General features: G+C 35.4%; 2 protein-coding genes across 3 annotated transcripts; both read left to right on the forward strand.

Annotated features, from left to right (window-relative positions):
* Positions 1-465: 465 nt before the first annotated feature.
* LOC148561185 (syntaxin-21-like) lies at positions 466-15,929 on the forward strand. Its single transcript, XM_088490697.1, has 6 exons — positions 466-510; positions 915-1,040; positions 14,989-15,085; positions 15,289-15,363; positions 15,617-15,624; positions 15,759-15,929. The coding sequence occupies exons 1-6, from the start codon at positions 466-468 to the stop codon at positions 15,927-15,929; spliced, it is 522 nt and encodes a 173-aa protein (XP_088346823.1).
* A 2,459-nt stretch (positions 15,930-18,388) lies between these two features.
* Positions 18,389-24,772, forward strand: LOC107644343 (fe-S cluster assembly factor HCF101, chloroplastic). Of its 2 annotated transcripts, none has more exons than XM_016348182.3 (15): positions 18,389-18,568; positions 18,651-18,791; positions 19,981-20,120; positions 20,208-20,258; positions 20,496-20,651; positions 20,992-21,135; positions 21,222-21,364; positions 21,454-21,523; positions 21,822-21,917; positions 22,046-22,135; positions 22,243-22,296; positions 22,599-22,722; positions 23,276-23,400; positions 23,894-24,016; positions 24,390-24,772. In XM_016348182.3, exons 1-15 carry the CDS (start codon positions 18,481-18,483, stop codon positions 24,459-24,461), a joined length of 1,617 nt encoding a protein of 538 aa, XP_016203668.1. In that variant the 5' UTR covers positions 18,389-18,480; the 3' UTR covers positions 24,462-24,772. The 2 variants fall into 2 exon arrangements, with proteins under 2 accessions (XP_016203668.1, XP_016203667.1); XM_016348181.3 differs by having other exon boundaries at positions 18,401-18,568; positions 19,978-20,120.
* Positions 24,773-25,892: the final 1,120 nt, after the last annotated feature.

Consider the following 25,892-nt stretch of genomic DNA (forward strand, 5'->3'; position numbering starts at 1 on the left):
CAGAGAATTCAGAGGCTCGTGTCGGATGAAATTCTTGGACCCCCTAAATTTGGCGTACTTTGAAGTCTACATTGAGTGCATAAAGGGGAAAAGGACAAACGAAAGAAAATTAGGTGCCGAGAGAGCTAAAGATGTCTTAGAACTGATACATACCGATATATGTGGCCCATTCCCTACTGTCTCTTGGAATGGACAACGGTACTTTATTACGTTCATAGATAATTACTCTCGTTACGGGTATCTATATTTAATTCATGAAAAGTCCTAAGCCTTGGATGTTTTCAAGTCTTTCAAAGCTGAAGTTGAACTTCAACTTGGAAAGAAAATTAAAGCTGTCAAATCTAATCGTGGTGGTGAATACTACGGAAGATATGATGGTTCAGGTGAGCAACGTTCCAGGCCTTTTACTCTTTTCCTAGAGGAGTGTGGTATTGTTCCGCAATACACCATGCCAGCAAACCTAGCATGAATCGTGTTGCAGAGCGAATGAACCGAGCTCTTAAGGACATGGTGAGAAGTATGATTAGTCATTCTTCCTTGCCTGAATCACTCTGGGGAGAAGCCTTAAAAGACCGCAGTGTACATCCTTAATAGGGTGCCAAGCAAAGCAGTTAAAAAACCCCATATGAAATTTAGACTGGGAAAAAGCTCAGTATAAAGCATTTGCATATTTAGGGATGTCCAGCTGAGGCGCGACCTTATAGGCCGCATGAAAGAAAATTGGACTCAAGGACAATTAGTTGCTACTTTGTTGGTTACGCTGAGTGCTCACGGGGTACAAGTTTTACAATCCTGCATCAAGGTCTATTTTTGAAACGGAAAATGCGAGATTTCTTGAGGATGTTGAGTTTGGGGGGGAAGGAGATATTAGAAATGTTGCTTTTGATAAGGATTCTGTAACTGACAATGATTAGGTCTTTGTATCTATTATTGTTCAAGACACAGTTATAGTACAAGAGCACAATAAGAATCCTACTGTAGATCCAGTTACAGTACAAGAAAACAATGAGAATATCGTTGTTGCTCAAGATGCTGCTACAGTATAGGAAAATAATGAGAATCCTCCTCAATCCCAATCCATACAACAAGCTCAACAACCTCAAGAAGTGTCATTAAGGAGATCTAATAGAAAAGGAGAAAATCCATCTATGGTCTCAAACAAGCTTCCCATCAATGGTATCACAAGTTTCATCAAGTCATTACCTCATACGGTTTTGAGGTGAATATCATAGATGAGTGTGTATACCGCAAGTTCAGTGGGAGTAAATACATATTTTGGTCTTATGTGTTGATGACATTCTACTTGCCAATAATGATATAGGCTTGTTGCATGAAACTAAGAAATTTCTATCGAACAAATTCGAAATGAAAGATCTTGGTGATGCCTCTTTTGTATTAGGAATCGAGATACTAAGAGATCGTTCTCAAGGTATTCTTGGATTATCACAAAAGAACTATATCGAAAAGATTTTAAGTAGATATGGCATGAAAAATTGTAGACCAATGGACACACCCGTAGCTAAAGGAGACAAGTTCAGTCTCAAAGAATGCCCTAAAAATGATCTTGAGAGAACAACAATGCATGATAAACTTTATGCATCAGCACTAGGGAGTTTAATGTATGTTCAAGTCTACATACGTCCCGATATATCATTTATAGTGGGAATGTTGGGTAAATACTTGAGCAATCCAGGCATGAATCATTAGATAGTTGTTTAACGCGTAATGCGTTATCTAAAGAGAACAAACGATTACATGCTTATTTATTGGAGATTAGAAAATTTTGGAGATCATTAGGTACTCTGATTCCAATAACTTTATGAGTATCAATTTATATATATACAAATAAAGCAACCATAGCATGCTTATATTTCCCCGTAACAAGCACACAATATATATATATATATATATATATATATATATATATATATATATATATATATATATGTATGTAATCGAACAAATTAATAATGCATATATATAAAGTTACAAACGGCCGAAACTCTAGAAGCAATCCAACTGGCCACAATAATATGCCTTGTGGATCGGAAGAATACTAAATTTATTTATATATATATATATATATATACACACGCACAGTCGCTCACATAATACATACATATGTATATTTTTATATATCCAATATCATAATGTAAGGAATACACGTATACATCGATCTATATATTGATTTAATAGAAAATAAAATTAAATATTTTTGGTGATTAAATTATGGATGGCGCTGATACCTGATGAGCAAATATTTTATACGCTTTTTGGGGTTAATTTCATATAGTTTTTAGTGTGTTTTAGTTAGTTTTTAGTTTATTTTCAGTAGTTTTTAGGCAAAATTCATATTTCTGGACTTTACTATGAGTTTGTGTGTTTTTCTGTGATTTCAGGTATTTTCTGGCTGAAATTGAGGGAGCTTAGCAAAAATCTGATTCAGGCTGAAAAAGGACTGCTGATGCTGTTGGATTCTGACCTCCCTTCACTCAAAGTGAATTTTCTGGAGCTACAGAACTCCAAATGGCGCGCTTTCAATTGCGTTGGAAAGTAGACATCCAGGGCTTTCCAGCAATATATAATAGTCCATACTTTGCTCAAGAATATACGACGTAAACTGGCGTTCAACGCCAGTTCCATGTTGCTGTCTGGCGTCCAACGCCAGAAACAAGTTACAAGTTGGAGTTCAACGCCAGAAAAGGATCCAAAGCTGGCGTTGAACGCTCAAAACAGCCCTATGTACGTGATTAGCTTAAGTCTCAGTCCCAACACACACCAAGTGGGCCCCAGAAGTGGATTTCTGCACCATCTATCATAGTTTACTCATTTTCTGTAAACCTAGGTTACTAGTTTAGTATTTAAACAACTTTTAGAGATTTATTTTGTATCTCATGATATTTTAGATCTGAACTTTGTACCTTTTGATGGCATGAGTCTCTAAACTCCATTGTTGGGGGTGAGGAGCTCTGCTGTGTCTCAATGAATTAATGCAAGTATTTCTATTTTCCATTCAAACATGCGTGTTCCTATCTAAGATATTCATTCGCACTTCAATATGAATGTGATGAACGTGACAATCATCATCATTCCTCCACGAACGCGTGCCTGACAACCACTTACGTTCCACCATAGAATGAATGAATATCTCTTAGATCTCTTAATCGGAATCTTCGTGGTATAAGCTAGATTGATGACAGCATTCAAGAGAATCCAGAAAGTCTAAACCTTGTCTGTGGTATTCCGAGTAGGATTCAGGGATTGAATGACTGTGACGAGCTTCAAACTCGCGAGTGTTGGGCGTAGTGACAGACGCAAAAGGATCAATGGATCCTATTCTGACATGATCGAGAACCTGCAGATGATTAGCCGTGCGGTGACAGCGCACCTGGACCTTTTTCACTGAGAGGACGGATGGTAGCCATTGACAACGGTGATCCACCAACACACAGCTTGCCATAGGAGGAACCTTGCGTGCGTGAAGAAGAAGACAGGGAGAAAGTAGAGATTCAGAAGACAAAGCATCTCCAAAACTCCAACATATTCTCCATTGCTGCATACCAAGTATTTATTTTATGTTACCTTGTTCATTTGCAAGTCAACTGATAATTATAATTGACCTCCTAACTGAGATTTACAAGATAACCAGAGATTGCTTCAAACCAACAATCTCCGTGGGATTCGACCCTTACTCACGTAAGGTATTACTTGGACGACCCAGTGCACTTGCTGGTTAGTGGTACGAGTTGTAAAAAGTGTGATTTACATTTCGTGCACCAAGTTTTTGGCGCCGTTACCGGGGATTGTTCGAGTTTGAACAACTGACGGTGAATCTTGTTGCTTAAATTAGGAAATTTTTTTCTTTTGAGTCAGAGTCTTTTATTTTCTTTTCAAAAATTTTTCAAAAATAATAATTTCTCTATTAAATTTTGTGCCAAATTTTAAGTTTGGTGTTTTCTTGTTGATTTCCCTTTGGTTTTCAAAAATTTTAGTTTGGTTTTCTAAAAATTTTAAGTTTGGTGTTCTTGTGAGTCTTCAAAGTGTTCTTGAGTTTTCCTTGTGTCTTGATCTTAAAATTTTTAAGTTTGGTGTTCCTTGGTGTTTTGCCTCAAAATTTTCAAAAACAAGGAGCATTAGATCTAAAAATTTTAAATCTTGTGCTATCTTATTGTTTTTCTCTCTCCTCTTTAAATTCAAAAATATCTTTTCTCTCTATTTTAAAGCAAATTTTCGAAATTTACTTTTAAAATTCAGATTTTTATTTCAAAATTTAAAATCTTTTTCAAAAATCATCATATCCTTTTCAAAACTTCCTAACCACTTTCTCTCTCCTCAATTTTTTCGAAAATTTTCAACCATTTTTATTTATTTTATTTTAATTTATTTCATTTTCGAAATAAATAAATAAATAAATAAATAAAAATAAATTTTTTATTTTACATCATCTCCCTTTCTCCACCATGGATCTAAGTGGAAATGAACAGTCCAGGAGGACTCTGGGGTCATATGCTAACCCCTCTACTGCTTCATATGGGAGTAGTATCTGCATACCCTCCATTGGAGTCAGTAGCTTTGAGTTGAATCCTCAGCTCATTATCATGGTGCAGCAAAGTTGCCACTATTCCGGTCTTCCACAGGAAGAACCTACAGAGTTTCTGGCACAGTTTCTACAGATTGCTGACATAGTGCATGATAAGAAAATAGATCAGGATGTCTACAGATTATTACTGTTTCCATTTGCTGTAAAAGACCAAGCCAAGAGGTGGTTAAATAACCAACCTAAGGCTAGCATAAGGACATGAAAACAGCTGATAGAAAAATTCCTGAATCAATACTTTCCTCCAAAACGGATGACACAGCTAAGGCTGGACATCCAAGGCTTTAAACAAGGAGATAATGAATCTCTTTATGATGCCTGGGAGAGATACAGAGAGATGCTACAAAAATGCCCCTCTGAAATGTTTTCAGAGTGGGTTTAGTTAGACATCTTCTATTATGGGCTTACAAAAAGAGCTCAGATCTCTCTAGATTACTCAGCTGGTGGATCTATCCACATGAGAAAGACAATTGAAGAAGCTCAAGAGCTCATTGATACAGTTGCTAGAAATCAGCATCTGTACCTAAGCAGTGACCCTTCCATGAAAGAAGAGGCTAAAACAGTAACTGCTGAACTCAGTCCTGCAGAGCAAGCTGCTGAATTCAATCAGCAATTGGATTTTCTAACAAAGCAGTTAGCTGAATTCAAGGATAAACTACAAGAGACAAGGATGGATAATATAAACATGGAAGTACAATTAAAGCAAACAAAGCAGCAGTTGTCAAAACAAATAACAGAAGAATGCCAAGCAGTTCAATTAAGAAGTGGGAAAGCACTAAATACCCCACTTCCAGGCAGCAGGAAACTAAGAAATGAGCAAACCACCCAAAATCCATCTGAGGACAGTAAGAGCCCAGGGAAAAATAATTCTAGCGCTAAAACGCCAGAAGTTGGGTGGAAGGCTGGCGTTGAACTCCCAGACCATGCTCAGGACTGGCGTTCAACGCCAGGAATAAGCAAGGATCTGGCGTTGAACGCCCAAAAGAAGCATAGTTCTGGCGTTCAAATGCCAAGAACAGATGAGGAGCTGGCGTCTAACGTCACTCCAGCTTTTAACTCTGGCACTCAATTGCCAGTGAGGGATCAGACACACACAAGTGCTGATAACAACCCATCTAAAAAGGCTGCTTCAACCACTTCTATAGGAAATAAACTTACAGCAACTAAGGTTGAGGAATATAAAGCCAAGATACCTTATCCTCAAAAACTCCGCCAAGAGGAGCAGGATAAGCAATTTGCTCGCTTTGCAGATTATCTCAGGACTCTTGAAATAAAGATTCCATTTGCAGAGGCACTTGAGCAAATACCTTCTTATGCCAAATTCATGAAAGAGATCTTGAGTCATAAGAAGGATTGGAGAGAAACTGAAAGAGTTCTCCTCACTGAAGAATGCAGTGCAGTCATTCTGAAAAGCTTTCCTGAAAAGCTTAAAGATCCTGGGAGTTTTCTGATACCATGCACATTAGAAGGTAATTGCACCAAGACAGCTTTATGTGATCTTGGGGCAAGCATCAACCTAATACCTGCATCCACTATCAGAGAGCTTGGTTTAACTGAAGAAGTTAAACCAACCCGGATATGTCTCCAACTCGCTGATGGCTCCATTAAATACCCATCAGGCGTGATTGAAGACATGATTGTCAGAGTTGGGCCATTCGTCTTTCCCACTGACTTTGTAGTGCTGGAAATGGAGGAGCACAAGAGTGCTATTCTTATTCTAGGAAGACCCTTCCTAGCAACTGGACGAACTTTCATTGATGTCCAACAGGGGGAAATAACCCTGAGAGTCAATGATGATGAGTTTAAGTTGAATGCTGTCAAAGCTATGTAGCATCCAGACACATCAAAAGACTGCATGAAAGTTGATCTTATTGACTCTTTGGTAGAAGAGATCAACATGGCTGAGAGTCTCGAATCAGAGTTGGAAGACATCTTTAAAGATGTTCAGCCTGATTTGGAGGATTCAGAGGAAATGAAAGAGCCTATGAAATTTCCTCTGGAAGAGGAAAAACCTCCTAAACCCGAGCTCAAACCATTACCACCATCCCTGAAATATTCATTTCTGGGAGAAGGTGACACTTTTTCAGTGATCATAAGCTCTGCCTTAAATCTACAGGAAGAGGAAGAACTGATTCAAGTGCTAAGGACACACAAGACAGCTCTTGGGTGGTCTATAGGTGACCTTAAGGGCATAAGCCCAGCTAGATGCATGCACAAAATCTTATTGGAGGATAATGCTAAACCAGTGGTTCAACCACAGAGGCAGCTAAATCCAGCCATGAAGGAAGTGGTGCAGAAAGAGGTCACCAAATTACTGGAGGCTGGGATTATTTATCCTATTTCTGATAGCCCCTGGGTGAGCCCTGTTCAAGTTGTCCCCAAAAAGGGAGGCATGACAGTGGTTTATAATGAAAAGAATGAACTGGTTCTTACAAGAACAGTTACAGGGTGGCGCATGTGTATTGACTACAGAAGGCTCAATACAGCCACCAGAAAGGATCATTTTCCTTTGCCATTCATAGACCAGATGCTAGAAAGATTGGCAGGTCATGATTATTACTGCTTTTTGGATGGCTACTCAGGCTATAACCATATTGCAGTAGATCCCCAGGATCAAGAGAAAATAGCATTCACATGTCCATCCGGAGTGTTTGCCTATAGAAGGATGCCATTTGGGCTGTGTAATGCGCCTGCAATCTTCCAGAGATGTATGCTCTCTATTTTCTCTGATATGGTGGAAAAATTTCTGGAAGTCTTCATGGATGACTTCTCAGTATATGGAGACTCATTCAGCTCCTGTCTTGATCACCTGAAACTAGTTCTGAAAAGATGCCAAGAGACCAACCTGGTTTTAAACTGGGAAAAATGTCACTTTATGGTGACTGAAGGGATTGTCCTTGGGCATAAAATTTCAAACAAGGAAATAGAGGTGGATCAAGCAAAAATAGAGGTAATTGAAAAATTACCACCACCTGCCAATGTTAAGACAATCAGAAGCTTTCTGGGGCATGCAGGATTCTATAGGAGGTTTATAAAGGATTTTTTAAAAATCGCAAAACCTCTGAGCAATCTGCTAGCTGCTGACACGCCATTTGTGTTTGACACAGAGTGTTTGTAGGCATTTGAAACGCTGAAAGCCAAGCTGGTCACAGCACCAGTTATTTCTGCACCAGACTGGACATTACCATTTGAGCTAATGTGTGATGCCAGTGATCACGCCATTGGTGCAGTACTGGGACAGAGGCATGACAAGCTTCTGCATGTCATTTATTATGCTAGCCGCATTTTAAATGATGCCCAGAAAAATGACACAACCACAGAAAAAGAATTACTTGCCGTGGTTTATGCCATTGACAAGTTAAGATCATACTTAGTAGGATCAAAGGTGATTGTGTATACTGACCATGCTGCCCTTAAATATCTACTCACAAAGCAGGATTCAAACCCCAGGCTCATAAGATGGGTGTTGCTTCTGCAAGAGTTTGATATAGAAATAAGAGACAGAAAAGGGACAGAGAACCAAGTGGCTGATCATCTGTCCCGGATAGAGCCAGTAGAAGGGACGTCCCTCCCTTCTCTTGAGATCTTTGAGACTTTTCTGGATGAGCATTTATTTGCCATTCAGGAAGCACCATGGTTTGCAGACATTGCGAACTATAAAGCTGCAAGGTTTATACCCAAAGAGTACAACAGGCAACAAAAGAAAAAATTAATTACTGATGCAAAGTACTACTTGTGGGATGAACCCTATCTCTTTAAGAGATATGCAGACGGAATAATCCAGAGATGTGTGCCTAGAGAAGAAGCACAGAGGATCCTATGGCATTGCCATGGATCACAATATGGAGGCCATTTCGGAGGTGAGCGGACAGCCACCAAGGTCCTCCAATGTGGTTTCTATTGGCCCACACTCTATAGAGATTCCCGAGAGTTTGTATGTAACTGTGACAGTTAATCTGCCCCATGGTTACGCCATGCCTCAACAAGGAATCTTGGAGATTGAGTTGTTTGACGTATGGGGAATTGACTTCATGGGACCTTTCCCACCATCATACTCAAACACTTATATTCTGGTGGCAGTTGACTACGTATCAAAATGGGTAGAGGTCATTGCCACGCCCACCAATGATACTAAAACAGTGCTGAAGTTCCTCCAGAAATATATCTTCAGCAGGTTTGGTGTCCCCAGGGTACTAATCAGTGATGGGGGCACTCACTTCTACAACAAACAACTTTACTCTGCCATAGTCCGGTATGGGATTCGCCACAAGGTGGCGACCCCATATCATCCACAGACAAATGGGCAAGCTGAAGTCTCTAACAGAGAACTAAAAAGAATCCTGGAACGGACTGTAAGTACCCATAGAAAGGATTGGGCACGAAGCTTGGATGATGCTCTGTGGGCTTACAGAACAGCATTCAAGACTCCTATAGGGACCTCTCCATACCAACTTGTGTATGGTAAGGCATGCCACCTGCCCATGGAACTGGAACATAAAGCCTACTGGGCAACCAGATTCCTAAACTTTGATGCCAAATTAGCTGGAGAAAAAAGATTGCTCCAGCTAAATGAGCTAGAGGAATTCAGATTCACTGCTTTCGAAAATGCCAAGCTTTATAAAGAAAAATAAAAAAAGTGGCATGACAGAAAGCTGTCATCTAGAATCTTTGAACCAGGACAAAAGGTTCTGTTGTTTAACTCTAGGCTCAGGCTATTCCCCGGGAAACTGAAGTCCCGGTGGAGGGGACCATATGAGATTACAAGTGTATCACCATATGGTTATATGGAGCTTCAAGATATTGATTCTGATAAGAAGTTCATTGTTAATGGACAGAGAATCAAGCACTATCTTGAAGGCAATGTTGAGCAAGAATGCTCAAGGCTGAAGCTAGATTAAAAGCTCAGCAAGGTCCAGCTAAAGACAATAAAGAAGCGCTTGCTGGGAGGCAACCCAGCCATGGGGCATCACTTCCTCTAAGCATTTTTCCCTATTCTTGACTTTATTTGTTTATATAAAGTTCACTGATACTAAGGTAAAGAGTCAATTGTATAAGTTCACAGAGTTACAGAAGGATTCTGCACACAAAACAGAGAAAAAGAGCTCACTGGCAAGAAAACGCCAGTAAGAGTCTGTTTTGGGCGTTCAACGCCCAAAAGAAGCATCCACTGGGCGTTGAACGCCAGTAAGGATAGCAATCTGGGCGTTAAACGCCAGAAAGAAGCATCTTCTGGGCGTTTAACGCCAGATTTACAGCGTCCTGGGCGTTCAGAAAAACGCCCAGTGACAAAGGAGTTCCTGGCGTTCAACGCCAGAAAGAAGCAACAGCTGGGCGTTGAACGCCCAGGAGAGGCAGCATTTGGGCGTTGAACGCCCAAAACATGCAGCGTTTGGGCGTTCAAACGCCAGGATGGTGGGGAGGAGGTGAATTCGTTTTTACTTCATATTTTTCATTCTAATTTTAATTTTCATGTTTCAATTCATGATTTCTTGCATAAACATGTTAAGAACCCTGATTTCTAAAATCCCTAATTTCCAAAAACTCTATTTTAAAAACATCAAATGTATCTTAATCCATAAGCACAAATCCTCTTTTTATCCAATTCAACTCTTTTTCAAAATTTTCAAAACAAATCTATCTCTTTTCATTCAAAAATCTTTTCAACTAATCAATATCTTTTTCAAATCTCTATACTATCTTTTTCAAAAATCCAAATCTATCTTTTTCAAATATCTTTCATATCTCTTCAATTTTAAATTATATCTTTTCTTATCATACTTAAATTTTTCTTAAAAATCATATCTTTTATCTTATCTTCCCCCTATTTTCGAAAACCCACCCCTCTCTCCCTTTAAATATGGGTTCGGCCTCCCTCCCCTCCCATCCACCATTGCACCTAGCTCTCCTTCTCTCCCTCTCCTTTCTTTTCTTTTTGCTTGAGGACAAGTAAACCTCTAAGTTTGGTGTGCTTATCCGTGATCACTAAGATCATGGCTCCTAAAGGAAAACAACCCACTCCAAGAGGCAAGAAAGAAAGCGTTCCAAAACCACTTTGGAATCAAGGGAAGTTCTTAACTAAAGAACATTCAGACCATTATTACAAAATAATGGGTCTAAGATCAGTGATCCCGGAAGTTAGATTCGATCTGAAAGAAGACGAATATCCGGAGATCCAGGAGCAAATTCGAATCAGGAACTGGGAGATCCTAGCTAATCCTGAAATGAAAGTGGGAAGGAATATGGTCCATGAGTTCTATGCTAATATGTGGCATACAGACAGGCAAAGACTATCTGGATCTGCTATCTATGACTATCGGACCTTGGTCAGAGGAAAGATTGTTCATACCCACCCTGACAAGATCAGGGAGATCTTAAAGCTACCTCAGCTGAAAGATGATCCAGACTCCTTCAATAGGAGAATAATGAGAACAGACAAGGGCCTGGATAAGATTCTAGAGGATATATGTATCCCTGGAGCCAGGTGGACCACCAGCACGAAGGGTGTCCCAAATCAACTCAAAAGAGAAGATCCCAAACCAGTCGCCAGAGGATGGCTGGACTTCATTGGGCATTCTCTGCTGCCCACTAGCAACCGTTCTGAAGTTACTATTAGAAGAGCAGTGATGATCCATTGCATCATGATGGGAAAAGAAGTGGAAGTTCATCAACTGATTTCAACTGAATTCTACAAAATTGCAAACAAAAATTCCAAAGATGCCAGGTTGGCTTATCCAAGCTTGATTTCTATGCTCTGCAAGGATGCTGGAGTAAGGATGGGAATAACTGAGTATATCTCAGTTGAGCGGCCAATCACCAAAGCATCAATGGAAAAACAAGCACAGGACGACCCCATCAAGAAGAAAGCACAGGAATTTCTTCCAGAAATCCCTCAATCTGAATACTAGGAGTATCTTGAAACATCCATTACCAAGATGCAAGAAGCTATGGAACAAATACAGAAAGAACAGAAGGAACAAAGTAGCATTCTTTGCTATTTGCTTAAAGAACAAGAGGAGCAAGGGCGTGATCTAAGGGAATTGAAGCGCCAGAAATTATCTCTTGAAGGACCAAGCACCCCGCAGATTAGAGGAACATCCACTTCCCAGAACAAAGGTTGTTAAATTCTAATTTTTGCTTTAACTCTGTGATAGTTGTCATTATAGAAGTTTACCTTAGAAAGTAGATATAAGTAGTAGTAATTAGCATACCTATTTTGATTTTAATTTTAATTAAGTTATAATTTATTTTTCTCATCATCAGCAAACATGAATAAAATAGTAGATCTTTAGAATAAGAGGCAATAAATTTCGAGTTTTTAACAAGAAAAATTCTAATTATTTACATGTGGTGGCAATGCTTTTTGTCTTCTGAATGAATGCTTGAACAGTGCATATGTCTTTTGAATTTGATGTTTAAGACTGTTAAATATGTTGGCTCTTGAAAGAATGATGAACATGAGACATGTTATTGATAATCTAAAAAATCATAAAAATGATTCTTGAAGCAAGAAAAAGCAGCAAAGAACAAAGCTTGCAGAAAAAAAAAATTAGCGAAAAAAAAGAGAAAAAGCAAGCAGAAAAAGCCAAAGCTCTTAAAACTAAGAGGCAAGAGCAAAAAGCCAATAGCCCTTAAAACCAAAAGGCAAGGGTAAATAAAAAGGATCCTAAGACTTTGAGCATCAGTGGATAGGAGGGCCTAAAGGAATAAAATCCTGGCATAAGCGGCTAAACCAAGCTGTCCCTAACCATGTGCTTGTGGCGTGAAGGTGTCAAGTGAAAACTTGAGACTGAGCGGTTAAAGTCAAGGTCCAAAGTAAAAGAAGAGTGTGCTTAAGAACCCTGGACACCTCTAATTGGGGACTTTAGCAAAGCTGAGTCACAATCTAAAAAGGTTCACCCAATTATGTGTCTGTGGCATTTATGTATCCGGTGGTAATACTGGAAAACAAAGTGCTTAGGGCCACGGCCAAGACTCATAAAGTAGCTGTGTTCAAGAATCATCATACTGCAATAGGAGAATCAATAACACTATCTGAATTTTAAGTTCCTATAGATGCCAATCACTCTGAGCTTCAATGGATAAAGTGAGGTGCCAAAACTGTTCGGAAGCAAAAAGCTACTAGTCCCGCTCATCTAATTAGAATCTGAGCTTCACTCAAAAACTCTGAGACATTATTTCTTCTTGACTTATTAATATTCTATTTTATTTATCTAGTTGCTTGAGGACAAGCAACAGTTTAAGTTTGGTGTTGTGATGAGCAGATATTTTATACGCTTTTTGGGGTTAATTTCATATAGTTTTTAGTGTGTTTTAGTTAGTTTTTAGTTTATTTTCAGTAGTTTCTAGGCAAAATTCATATTTCTGGACTTTACTATGAGTTTGTGTGTTTTTCTGTGATTTCAAATATTTTCTGGCTGAAATTGAGGGAGCTGAGCAAAAATTTGATTCAGGCTGAAAAAGGACTGCTGATGCTGTTGGATTCTGACCTCCCTGCACTCAAAGTAGATTTTCTGGAGCTACAGAACTCCAAATGGCGCGCTTCTAATTGCGTTGGAAAGTAGACATCCAGGGCTTTCCAACAATATATAATAGTCCATACTTTGCTCAAGAATAGACGACGTAAACTGGCGTTCAACGCCAGTTCCATGTTGCTGTCTGGCGTCCAGCGCCAAAAACAAGTTACAAGTTGGAGTTCAACGCCAGAAAAGGATCCAAAGCTGGCGTTGAACGCTCAAAACAGCCCTATGCACGTGATTAGCTTAAGTCTCAGCCCCAGCACACACTAAGTGGGCCCCAGAAGTGGATTTCTGCACCATCTATCATAGTTTACTCATTTTCTGTAAACCTAGGTTACTAGTTTAGTATTTAAACAACTTTTAGAGATTTATTTTGTATCTCATGACATTTTAGATCTGAACTTTGTACCTTTTGACGGCATGAGTCTCTAAACTCCATTGTTGGGGGTGAGGAGCTCTGCTGTGTCTCAATGAATTAATGCAAGTATTTATGTTTTCCATTCAAACATGTGTGTTCCTATCTAAGATATTCATTCGCACTTCAATATGAATGTGATGAACGTGACAATCATCATCATTCCTCCACGAACGCGTGCCTGACAACCACTTACGTTCCACCATAGAATGAATGAATATCTCTTAGATCTCTTAATCAGAATCTTCGTGGTATAAGCTAGACTGATGGCAGCATTCAAGAGAATCCGGAAAGTCTAAACCTTGTCTGTGGTATTCCGAGTAGGATTCAGGGATTGAATGACTGTGACGAGCTTCAAACTCGCGAGTGTTGGGCGTAGTGACAAACGCAAAAGGATCAATGGATCCTATTCTGACATGATCGAGAACCTGCAGATGATTAGCCATGCGGTGACAGCGCACCTGGACCTTTTTCACTGAAAGGACGGATGGTAGCCATTGACAACGGTGATCCACCAACACACAGCTTGCCATAGGAGGAACCTTGCGTGCGTGAAGAAGAAGACAGGGAGAAAGTAGAGATTCAGAAGACAAAGCATCTCCAAAACTCCAACATATTCTCCATTGCTGCATACCAAGTATTTATTTTATGTTCCCTTGTTCATTTGCAAGACAACTGATAATTATAATTGACCTCCTAACTGAGATTTACAAGATAACCAGAGATTGCTTAAAACCAACAATCTCCGTGGGATTCGACCCTTACTCACGTAAGGTATTACTTGGACGACCCAGTGCACTTGCTGGTTAGTGGTACGAGTTGTAAAAAGTATGATTTACAATTCGTGCACCAATACCACTTGTTGGAATAAATTAATTTTATTAATCCAGATCATCCATATCGAATCATCAAAAATATAACATAAAATAATGCGGAAGCGTACCTGAATTCATAAATATGAATCATACGATCGGAAGAGTTTGGATCTTGTGGTTCTTTCAATCTTCCTCAACCAAAGCCTTCTGTATTCTTAGGTGGCTGAACTGCAACTCTTTTGATGGAGAAAGAGTAACAAAGGCGGCTTTGGTATATTGGGGACCGAAACCCTGAAGGTCTATTTATATTTGAGCATGGCACCCATTAAACCCTTAAGCCCAAATAAAATAGTATCTAAAGCCCAAAAGATAATATATCTAAAATCCAAAAAGATAATTATCTAAGGAACAAAAGATAATATCTGGTTTTATTCTCATTTAATTCCAAATCAAAAGTAATAATGACTTATTCAATTAGCATTTATAACAATAAATGAGATCATCATTATATAAGTCATTTAATTTGAAATAGCATAATTTGTGATTACAATTAATATATGTATTGCCCACAAATAAATTAGGAAATTAAAATAATTTCCTAACAGCAAGAAGATAGCAGATGCTAAACTCGCGAAAGATTTTCAGGCAGTGTTGAAAAAATTTCAGAAGGCACAGCGTCCTGCGGTAGAGAGGGAAACTGCTTACACCGAACCCCATTTGTTCCACAAGCTGCTCCATTCAGGTGACTAATCAACCATTAGTGAAATCTAACAGTGGAAGACTGTGTTTATTTGTGTGGCGTAATGCTTATGTTGATACGATTTATATATTGAACTCATTCTTAAAGAAGAATATGTTACTGTTGATTATTAATTTTGCTTCTCTACTGGCTGTCATCTATGCACATAACACTTATTATTTAGGATTTTCTTTTTGCAATTGCAGCTATACAGCTAATGAAGCAGATGCTAATTCTGGTAAGACTCCAGAACAGTGTGCCCTTCTTGTGGAATTCAAAAGGTAATTTTTGTATATCAGATTACTTCTTAAATGTAACCTATTTGTCGTCGAAAATTATGCTATAATCACGTTGATGCTAAAATGCTTCTTTTTTCTTTATTATTTTCCTAAGTAAAGATACGTTGTAAGAATTTAATTATTTCAAAATTCTAATCTATACTTAATTGAAACACATTGCATTTCAATGATAATATAATGAATGCCCAAGCTACCAAATGGAAGTACTAACTTGTTATAACATTTTTTATTTTAGGGTTGAAGGTATTAGCAAATTCTTTTAGGGACTAATATTGAATTCCAATTTTGTCATTGACCAAAATGTATTTTGACAATTTTAGATTTGACCTGATGTAATATTTAGTATCTCATCTATTACATTATCTTACTGCTGGCAGGAGGTCTTGTTTTTAGATAATGAGATTGTCTTCAATGAGACTATCATTGAAGAAAGAGAGCATGGCATTCAAGCAATTCAGCAGCAAATTGGTGAAGTAAATGAAATTTTTAAAGACCTTGCTGTGCTTGTGCATGAACAAGGAACTATGATTGGTTTAGTTGTTATTTAGTTGCTAAATGTGTTTGTTAGTTTGTTTGGTTTTAAGATTGTATTTGTTAGACATTTTTAAGTGTGTTTGTTTTATGTTTATTTGTGTGTTTATTTTATGTTTAGTTATTAGAATGGATTGAAAATGTAATGAATTTGGATGTAATGTACCTTGTTATTTCAGTTTATTGACTATTTTAAACTTCTAGTTATTGTGATTCTTATTTTGTTAATCAGGAATTAAAAACCGAAAAAACTGACCGAACCAAATCGCTATTGGTTCGATTCGGTTCGGTTCGGTTGTAAAAGCAGCAAATCGAACGGTTGTGTATTTATAGGAACCGAACATATTGGTTCGGTTGATTTTTGGTCCAAAACCAAACCAAACCGAACTGATAACACCCCTAAACACAGGAAAACTAAAAGCATACCAAACCAAAACAGAAAACGGAAGAGAAAAGAAGAGAATTTTCTGTGTGTTATGTTTTAGAGCATTACGATTTTTAACATTTAACACTTAGTCATAAAAACAAAAGGGAATAACAAATTTCTAACTTCTTTTAATTACTACTGTTTGCAATTTATTCAAAAAAAAGAAGGTTTTCACAGTGCCACACTTGTTTGTTTAAAATTCGTGATCATACTAATAAAAGAATTTTTGGATAAAAAAATCTCAATAATAAAGAAAAGAAAACACATATGTTGTGGGAAAAGAAAATCAATTTAGGTCCGGTCAATTGCTTGAGTTTTCTTTTTCTTATTATTCCTTTTATCAGAAAATATAGTTGATATTGTGCTAAAAATGAAAAAATATAATAAATTTATAGCACTCGATTTTCATATCCAAAGAGCCATTACTTCAGATTTGATTTGAACAAAGGATGATATACGTATTTTTTTTCTTTTATTAATTCTAGTTGGGTATAGAAACAGAACAATAGGTTGCCAATCGTAATTGATTGAGTCAGCTATGGTAAAAAATATTTAATTCACATAGAGTATAGCTTTCTCACCAAACTTTAACCAAATTATAAAAATCCGAGAGGCAAGAAATATGGATAATATCTACTCTTACAATTTCCATCAAGCAACCTATCAACACTAGCTATCTATGTATCTATGCATCTATATTACAATTGTAATCGCTATATGTGCTTCAGATGTTATCAGTTTTTTTTTTTTATGTTTCGAATTTCTTTTTCTTTTTTCTTTATAATCCTGCTTTCAGTATATGATTAAATAATTTATTTTGATAGAAAAATGTCAACCCGTACTATTATTCTTTTAAGAGTAAACCATCAACTTTTTGTAAAAAAAGTCAATTTTCTAGCAAAATAATTTCAGAAAGAAAAAAGAAAGAAATGACATAATTTTCTAAAAATTCATTCAGTATGACAAAGTATATTGTTCTTTTTATTTACACAAGTAACTATGTATTTGATTTAAATTTTATCAATAACATTCAAATTATTTAAAAAGTGTATATAAAAGATCCAGATAAAATAAATAATTGATTGAAAACCATGATACTTAGTTTCAATTGAATTACAAACTAATTTATATATTAGAACAAATAACCAAATTCACATAAGTTAGGTCACGATAAAAAAGATGAATGAAATCAGTAAAAAAAAATTTGACTACAACTAACTTAGGTCACAGAAACTACGACGATAACAAAGTGGTGGTTGACCTCGACAGCAATAGGAGAGAGGTTGCAGTTGAGTTTTTCGATTGTTGTTTCGTGAAGGAAAAAATGAGGAGAAAAAAAATACAAGGACTAGAAAGATGAACTTCAACGGCGACTCAGCTACGACGACGGCGACGAAGTGGCTGTCCTGGCATTGGCGATGCAGAGGCTGCAACGAACTCTTGGAAGAAGAATGAGAAGATGAAGGAGTGAGAGTTGCTAATATTGAAGCCATGATTTGTATAAAGGGTAAATTAGAATTAATGAATTAGAATGGGATATTTTAGATATAAAATATTATTAAAATTTCATTTTCCGTCCTCAAAAATTTTAGTTCCAGTATCTTTATTTTTTGGAGGTATTAAAATACTAAAATTTTAAAGATAAAAACAAAAATTTTAATACCAATCTCTAAGTCAATAAATATAATACTAAATCTAGGTCCCCTAATTTTCGTCTAAATATCTCCAAATAAATACTACCATTATAATTGAAAACTTAGTTTAAGTGACACATGATCTGTTTTTCAAATAGCCACATCCGAATTTAAATTTGGATGAAGTAAGAAGTGGAATAAGAATACATTTAAAGAATTAATTTAGTGTGTATAAGTATACAGTGTGAGTGTGCTGTGTAATAAGACAAAAAAAAAAGTATAATCATGTTAACAAATTAAATTAAAAAAATTGAATTACATGTATTATAAATAATTTTCTTGATAAAAAAATTGATTTAAATATGCCTCACACTTATTATAAATTAAAAATATAAAATTAGTAATATATATTAGTAGCTAGTAGCAACTGAAAACATGAGGCTCAGAAACTGTCACTTACCTCACCCTTCCATTTCCACTTTCTCTTCCTCTTTCTCTATCTGAAAAATGCAACTCCTTCATGCTCCATCTTCTTCTTCTTCACCATACCTTAACCTTTCATTCCGATCCTCAAAACCACAACACTTAACATCGGGTATCCACTTCAACTTTCTCTCATTATTTCCTTTCTCTTTACTAACAATTCTCATTATTTTTTTATGTCTTTGTTGTTGCAGGTTCGTTTTCACATCTGAAGTCTTCACCTTTGTTTGCCATTCATTTAACTCTTCAGTCCCAAAGGAACCAAAGTTCATTATGGAGATATCACAAAAGGGCCATCTGTTGTTCTGGTGCTACCAGAGCTACTTCTGTTGAAGGTAATTTTTTGTTTTTATATGTTTTTTTTTCCTTGATGCTAATTTCCAACTCATGGGCATCAACTGTTTGTTAAAAAGGTTTGGAATTTACTGCAAGTTTTGTTGATGAAGAAGCCAAGGGAATTGCTAGTGTCAATTACGGTTTTTATGCCTGTATGAATGTAAATATAGTGCTTGAACAAACTTGAACTTATGAGGCCTGTGATAGGGGTTGTAGAATCTTAACTGGATTGGTATTTTTTTTGTATTTTATTTATTTTATTATTTTTTTTTTTTTTTTTTTTTTTTTATTTTTATATTTTTATTTTTTTTTTATTATTTTTTTTTATTATTTTTTTTTTTGATTTTTTTGTATTTATTTTTGATTTTTTTGATTTTATTATTTTTATTTTTTTTTTTTTTATTTTTTATTATTTATTTGATTTTTATTCTATTTTTTTTTGTTTTTTTTTTTTTTTTATTTTGTTTATTTTTTTTATATTTTTTTTTTATTTTTTTTTTTGTATTTTTTTTATTTTATGTTTTGTTTTTTTTTTCTTTTTTTTTTTTTTATTCTTTTATTTGTTTTTTGTTTTAATTTTATTATTTTTTTATTTGTTGTTTTTTTTATTTTATTTTTTTGTTTTTTTTTTTTTTTATTTTTGTATTTGTTATTTTTATATTTTTGATTTTTTTTTAATTTTTTATTTTTTTTTGTTTTTTTTTTTTTTTTATTGTTTATTTTTATTTGTAATTTGGTTTTTTGTTTTTTTATTTTTTTATTGTTTTTTGTTTTTTTTTTTTATTTTTTTTTTGTAATTTTTTTTTTTTTTCTATTATTTGTTTATTGTAATGTATAATGTTTTTTTTATTATTATTTATTTTGTTTTATTTTTTTTTATTTTTATTGATTTTATTTTATTTTTTTTGTATTGTCTTGTATTTATTGGAATGTTATGAATCATGGTTGAAACTTGACAAGGTTCTTGGTTTCATGCATGCATCATTTGAAGAATTTTCCAAAGCTTTTGGCCTTGGTTCAGAATTTGAAAGTGTTGTTTACAGTTTAATGTCTTAAGTTGTTCAGCCACCAGAAAACAAAGAAATGATTTATTGGACTACATGCGTTTACTTCATGCCTTTGTTAACTAAATTTCGTGTTTAAATGTTATTTTGATTTCACTTAGTCCTTATCTGCACTGTGCAGTAGGCTCTTCTTCGGTATCAACTGGAACACCGGAGGATGATGTGTTGAAAGCCTTGTCTCAGATTATTGATCCAGACTTTGGAACGGATATTGTTACATGCGGATTTGTCAAAGATCTCCAGATCGATAAAGCTCTTGGAGAGGTCTTAAAACCACAGGCCTAAAACTTTTCTGCAATGTACTTTTAAATGATGATGTTCTTACTAAATTACTTTTGCTTCGAATCTCAGGTATCTTTTCGGTTAGAGCTCACTACTCCGGCATGTCCAATCAAGGACATGGTAAATGACACAATTGCCATTGTTTGAGCTACAGCTGATGTAGGTTAGAGTGGTGGACTTTTTTTCTGTAAAACTCATTAAATACTAATAAAAATAAACGAATTCGCGTGAATTTCCATTGTAAAAGAAAAAAAAAGTAACACGTTTCCTACCTGATTTTGTCTCATTCTCTTTCCCTAAATGTGATGTTAAAGTCTGGTCTCTTTTAGGGACTAATTGATTGTATATTTATGGCAGTTTGAGGAGAAAGCAAACGAAGTGGTGACGAATCTCCCTTGGGTAAAAAATGTAAAAGTCACAATGTCCGCACAGCCAGCAAGACCTCTATTTGCAGAGCAACTTCCCGCAGGTCTACAGACAATTTCAAGTATTGTGGCTGTGTCCAGTTGCAAGGTTGATCTTTTTGGAAGGTTTTTTCTTCATCATATGTTGGTCTTGTTATATTATTTGCCATAGTTGAGGTTTTTTCTTCTCAACCTTTTTCCTTCAATTTTCTTTTTGTAATTCTTCACGTTTGGTTTAACATATGACACCTGAAACTTTTCCTTTCTTTTTAAACATATGAGTATTGTTTCTATTGAATGTATCTGAAGAAATTTAAAAAAAATACTACCAAGTACCAATTATACTGTTTCAAATAGGTTTGAAGCTGAACTTTAGTTAGTTAGAAGTATGATTGAATCTATTCACTTTTGGTTCGCATCAGTAATACCTTTCATGTCAAAATTTGTAGGGAGGAGTTGGCAAATCAACTGTAGCTGTAAACCTTGCTTACACTTTGGCTGATATGGGTGCTAGAGTTGGTATATTTGATGCTGATGTTTATGGTCCAAGCTTACCAACAATGGTCTCTCCTGAAAACCGATTGCTAGAAATGGTAATATATGATGAATCAATTGGTTTGGTTGTTAGTATAGTTTGACTGATTTATTGCGCACATAATTGTTGAGCATTTTGCTGCAGAATCCGGAGAAGAGGACCATAATTCCAACTGAATACTTGGGGGTGAAGCTGGTCTCTTTCGGATTTGCTGGACAAGGACGTGCGATAATGCGTGGCCCAATGGTTTCTGGAGTCATTAACCAACTTTTGACTACTACGGAGTGGTATACATTTCTAAAAGGCAGAAAACAAATTCTGCTAAACATTAAATGAGTTCTGCTTGATTTGTGATATTAATTTTTGTACAATATAGGGGCGAGCTCGATTACCTTATTATTGACATGCCTCCTGGAACTGGAGATATTCAACTCACTTTATGCCAGGTTCTGCTCTAGACTAAGATATTCTTTGTTATATTTCATTCTCTTATCAGTAGATTGATTCTTCCATCTAATTTTATGTTGCATTGCATTGCTCATGGCTTACACCGAACCGGCTTGAAGCTGGTTTGATTGTAGATCGAGTTGACATTTGAGCCAGCTTGATCTTTGGGCTGAAATCCGACCAGCCCAACGATGTTTGACTTATGAAGCTTGTATAGTGTATATCCCCATAGTTATTTGCCAAAATATGTGTGATTTCCAATCATCATTTGATTTGACTTTGGTCGTATCACTCCAGATAGTTCCATTAACTGCTGCTGTAATTGTTACCACTCCTCAAAAGCTGTCATTCATTGATGTTGCAAAAGGAGTTCGGATGTTTTCAAAGCTAAAGGTGATATTTCTATCACTCAATGGCGTAACTGTTCCAATTTGTTATTTTCTTACTCATGCTTGAAACTGATTGTTTTAAATTTAAAAAATGCGATACTAACATGTATATTTTGTATGTTTACAAATAAGGTGCCTTGCGTTGCTGTTGTGGAAAACATGTGTCATTTTGATGCTGATGGAAAGCGATATTACCCGTTTGGTAGAGGTTCAGGTTCTCAGGCACGGACAACGTTATTTAATTGTTTATCCTTTATTTGTTTCAATATAGAACATTAAAAATTACCTTTTGTATGTGGCACATATTGATGGTTTGGTCATATATGCAGGTTGTTCAGCAGTTTGGAATACCTCATCTGTTTGATATGCCTATTAGACCAACTGTATGTCTCATGTTACGCCATTGTTCACTCTTGAAATTATTCTTCTCTGCATCTGCATGATAAATTGTGTTATTATGCCTACTGCTGCTACTTTTCAACAAGTTCTGTTGTGGTACAAGTGTAATCAGAATAAACATACCAAGACCATGTTAAACTTTTATAATGAATATCTACCTTATCTTGACTTTGATATTTCTTTATATTCTAAGATATGGTATTGATATTACTGATAATGATATATTAGACATGGTATATTGTTTACTGCAAACTAAGGCTGTTTATTACAATAATGACTGTAACAGCTTTCTGCTTCTGGAGATAGTGGAATGCCCGAAGTGGTGGCTGATCCTCAAGGCGAAGCGTCCAAGATATTCCAAGATCTAGGAGTGTGTGTAGTGCAGCAATGTGCTAAGATACGCCAACAAGGTATTATATTACTCCTTTTTAATAATTGAAGACTGAAAATGTATCTTATAGAACCTGTTAATTACAAGATACCAAAGCCATTCTTCGCTTGTCTATAGTATAACAACAACTACTAAGTCTTGTTCACTTGTATATAACTGGCTCTAAGTTCACTGATCCGTTTGTGGTAGTTGAAATGTTTAATACCTTTTATGATACTAGACAACGTTATAGAGCATATAAATGCAAATTTTTGTGACTCCCAACACTTGCTTTTGATGATTTTCGCAGAAACATTATGCACTTTTCGCTTTAAGCATGAGTGAACATAATGCATTTATTTTTGGAAACTTGACATAAACCAACCCTGTTTGATATGGTGCAGTTAAAATAGTTTGTGTGAGGTATCTGTGTTAGAGCATTTCAAAAAGTTGTTGGTTAAGTATGATATGTAGGAACTTTTAGATATAAATATGATATATATATTTGAGTGGCAAGATTGCCTTTATATTTTTAAATTCTGATTAAGCATTTCTACTTTCTCTTAGCTGAAAACATTATATTTTGAATTCAGTTTCAACAGCTGTCACCTATGATGGATCAATCAAGGCAATCAAAGTGAAGGTACCAGATTCAGATGAGGAATTCTTCCTGCATCCTGCGACGGTGAGACGGAACGACCGATCTGCTCAGAGTGTGGTATGTGGATATTTAAGAGTTTTGTTTGATTCAAAGATTAAAATTGAGTTACAGTTAACAATGCATAACTTGGATTCTGTATTGTTAACATTAGTATGCATGATGATGATGCATAAAGTCAGAAAGAATGAAAACAAAATATGGTTATAAAGCAAATAAAATTTAGAGCAGTTTACTTCTTTATGCTTATGTGGCATTTTTGCCACAACAATTCGGTTAGTAAAAGCTATTTCCTTTTGACCTGCAAAGTCAAGAGAAAAGTTCAAAACGGAAGCTTATACATATATATGAGCTGATCTTGAATTCAAAGAGATTAGTTATTGGGACTAGATAGTTGTTACAGAAAGTCAACACCAGCTACATTGAATACCTGATAATTAAGCTATAAAGCAGACAAAAAATGTTGCTTTCTTAGAAGAAAAGTCAACACCATTACTACACTCATGTTGCATGGTTTGCAAGTCATTTCAATTTTGGTATGCAATGATTGCAGGATGAATGGACTGGGGAGCAGAAACTGCAATACACCGATGTTCCTGAAGATATTGAACCCGAAGAAATTCGACCAATGGGAAACTACGCTGTTTCAATAACTTGGCCTGATGGATTTAGTCAGGTGATATAAATGTTAGAATTGAAAATAAAAAGATAGCTTTGAACTATATACTGTTAACATATCAGTTGTTAAGGCTTTGACTCTGCATTTTGCTGGTTAATTTGGTAACTAGAGCCTTTAATTCCTGGCTTATGCACAAGAATTTGTCCACTAATTTGGTGTATCAAAATTTATGTATCCATACATAAACTATGTCTAGATACGATGGAATTTATTTTGATACACCATGTTTATCTATTCAACAGTGGAAAACTAGGATTATGTAGCAACTAGCAACCAAACAGTTCTGAATACATACCACCATTCTTAATTATTTCATATGAAGCAATTATGTTCCGTTATTAATTTTTTGACTCCTGCATTGTGAATGCAGATTGCGCCATATGATCAGCTGCAGACAATCGAACGGCTAGTCGACATTGTTTCGCCAACTGTACATGCATGATAATATTGGCCATTGAAAACATCACAAGGATTGCATTAATGTGCTTGTAATTGGTGGAGTTATGCATGTAATAGCCTCAATTTTCGTTCAATTCTCCTCCATATACTAGGCATATTGGTAGAGTTTGATAGATTATTCTGTAATTTAATAGCTTGGCCTTGAGGCTCACTAAACTCCTCAAGCTTTTTGTTACTTGTTCCACTGAGTAAAGCATTCATTTGCAAGTGACAGTTTACTCACTTTTTATATCGAAGTTGTAAGGCTAATACATAATAGAAGTTATAAATTAAATGGTAAGTAATGTCTTATTTTACAAATCTCTTCACTTTAGGATCTTTTTCCTTTTTCGTACTATTCTGACTTTCTAATAGAAAGTAAGCAATGAATTTCAGCTTCATATCCATCAAATATCTATTACATTTCTTTTACCTCCAAAAAATAACCGTATGTATGTGTAAACTAAAGAAAATTGAGTTTAATTTAAAGTTTTGATAAGAGTTTAAGTAGCAAACTTCTTAACAAAATTTGCTAGTGTCGTTTTTACACCAAGCGATTGGCATAAGTTTGAACATTTTGGTAAAGAGGATGAATGATAAAATGGAGTCAAGGTTCTAATTCTAAGCCCTTTTTACCGTTATACACTTCATGTTCCATGTTTCTCAGTCTTAAAATGAAAGAACCCCTCTAGCAAGCATGCTTTGTCAATATCATCTACTAAAGGCAATTATATTTGAGCATTTTGGAGATCTAATAAAGAGTACAGGTATTATTAGAAGTGTTCATGGGCCGGGAAAGGCCAATAGGTCTATTTTGATCCGACCCGAAGTGGTCCAAAATAAGTCGGGTTAAACCAGATCGATATAATATAAAATTAGTATATACAAATTTGTAACTATTATACACTAAAGTAATAAAATTTTACTTTTAAAAATTAAATTTAACAATTGTTATATCATATTTTAAAACAAAAATAATCCTGTACATATAAAAATACAATATAACATCATTAATTTTACTCTAAAAAATATATATATATATATATAGATCGGACTGGATGACTCAGCATAATTTGAATTCGATCCAAAAATAATACCAGATAAAAATGACAAATTAAAATTCGACAAAGTGCTTGTTTGGGCGCTATTATTTTGATAAAAAAATTCTTTTTTCAATAAAAAAAGATCTTTTTTTAGCGTATTTGGCAAATTTCTAATAGTAAAAATAAAACACTAGAAAAATAAAATTTTTTTTTGAGAAGCTGTAATTTACATCTTTTTTTAAAAGATTTTTTTCTTAAAAAAAAGATATTTTTCATGTAATAAATAAACAAAAAAGTACTTTTATATCATTATACCCAAACATAATTGATAAATAAAAAGATTTTTTTGTATGAAATACCCAAACATAAAATTACTTTTACTTTTTCATAAG

The sequence above is a fragment of the Arachis ipaensis genome, chromosome B6, assembly GCF_059453495.1.
Source record: "Arachis ipaensis isolate K30076 ecotype BB chromosome B6, ASM5945349v1, whole genome shotgun sequence".
Classification (NCBI taxonomy): Eukaryota; Viridiplantae; Streptophyta; class Magnoliopsida; order Fabales; family Fabaceae; genus Arachis; species Arachis ipaensis.

Excerpts from the sequence above, each read along its gene's own strand:
- LOC107644343 (XM_016348181.3), top strand. The coding sequence starts at position 18,481 with ATGCAACTCCTTCATGCTCCATCTTCTTCTTCTTCACCATACCTTAAC. Across the intron at positions 20,259-20,495 it reads CATGTCCAATCAAGGACATG|TTTGAGGAGAAAGCAAACGA; the intron begins GTAAATGACACA and ends TATTTATGGCAG. Across the intron at positions 24,017-24,389 it reads GGCCTGATGGATTTAGTCAG|ATTGCGCCATATGATCAGCT; the intron begins GTGATATAAATG and ends TTGTGAATGCAG.
- LOC148561185 (XM_088490697.1), top strand. The coding sequence starts at position 466 with ATGAATCGTGTTGCAGAGCGAATGAACCGAGCTCTTAAGGACATG. Across the intron at positions 511-914 it reads ACCGAGCTCTTAAGGACATG|GTCTTTGTATCTATTATTGT; the intron begins GTGAGAAGTATG and ends GACAATGATTAG. Across the intron at positions 15,086-15,288 it reads CCACAAGCTGCTCCATTCAG|CTATACAGCTAATGAAGCAG; the intron begins GTGACTAATCAA and ends TTGCAATTGCAG.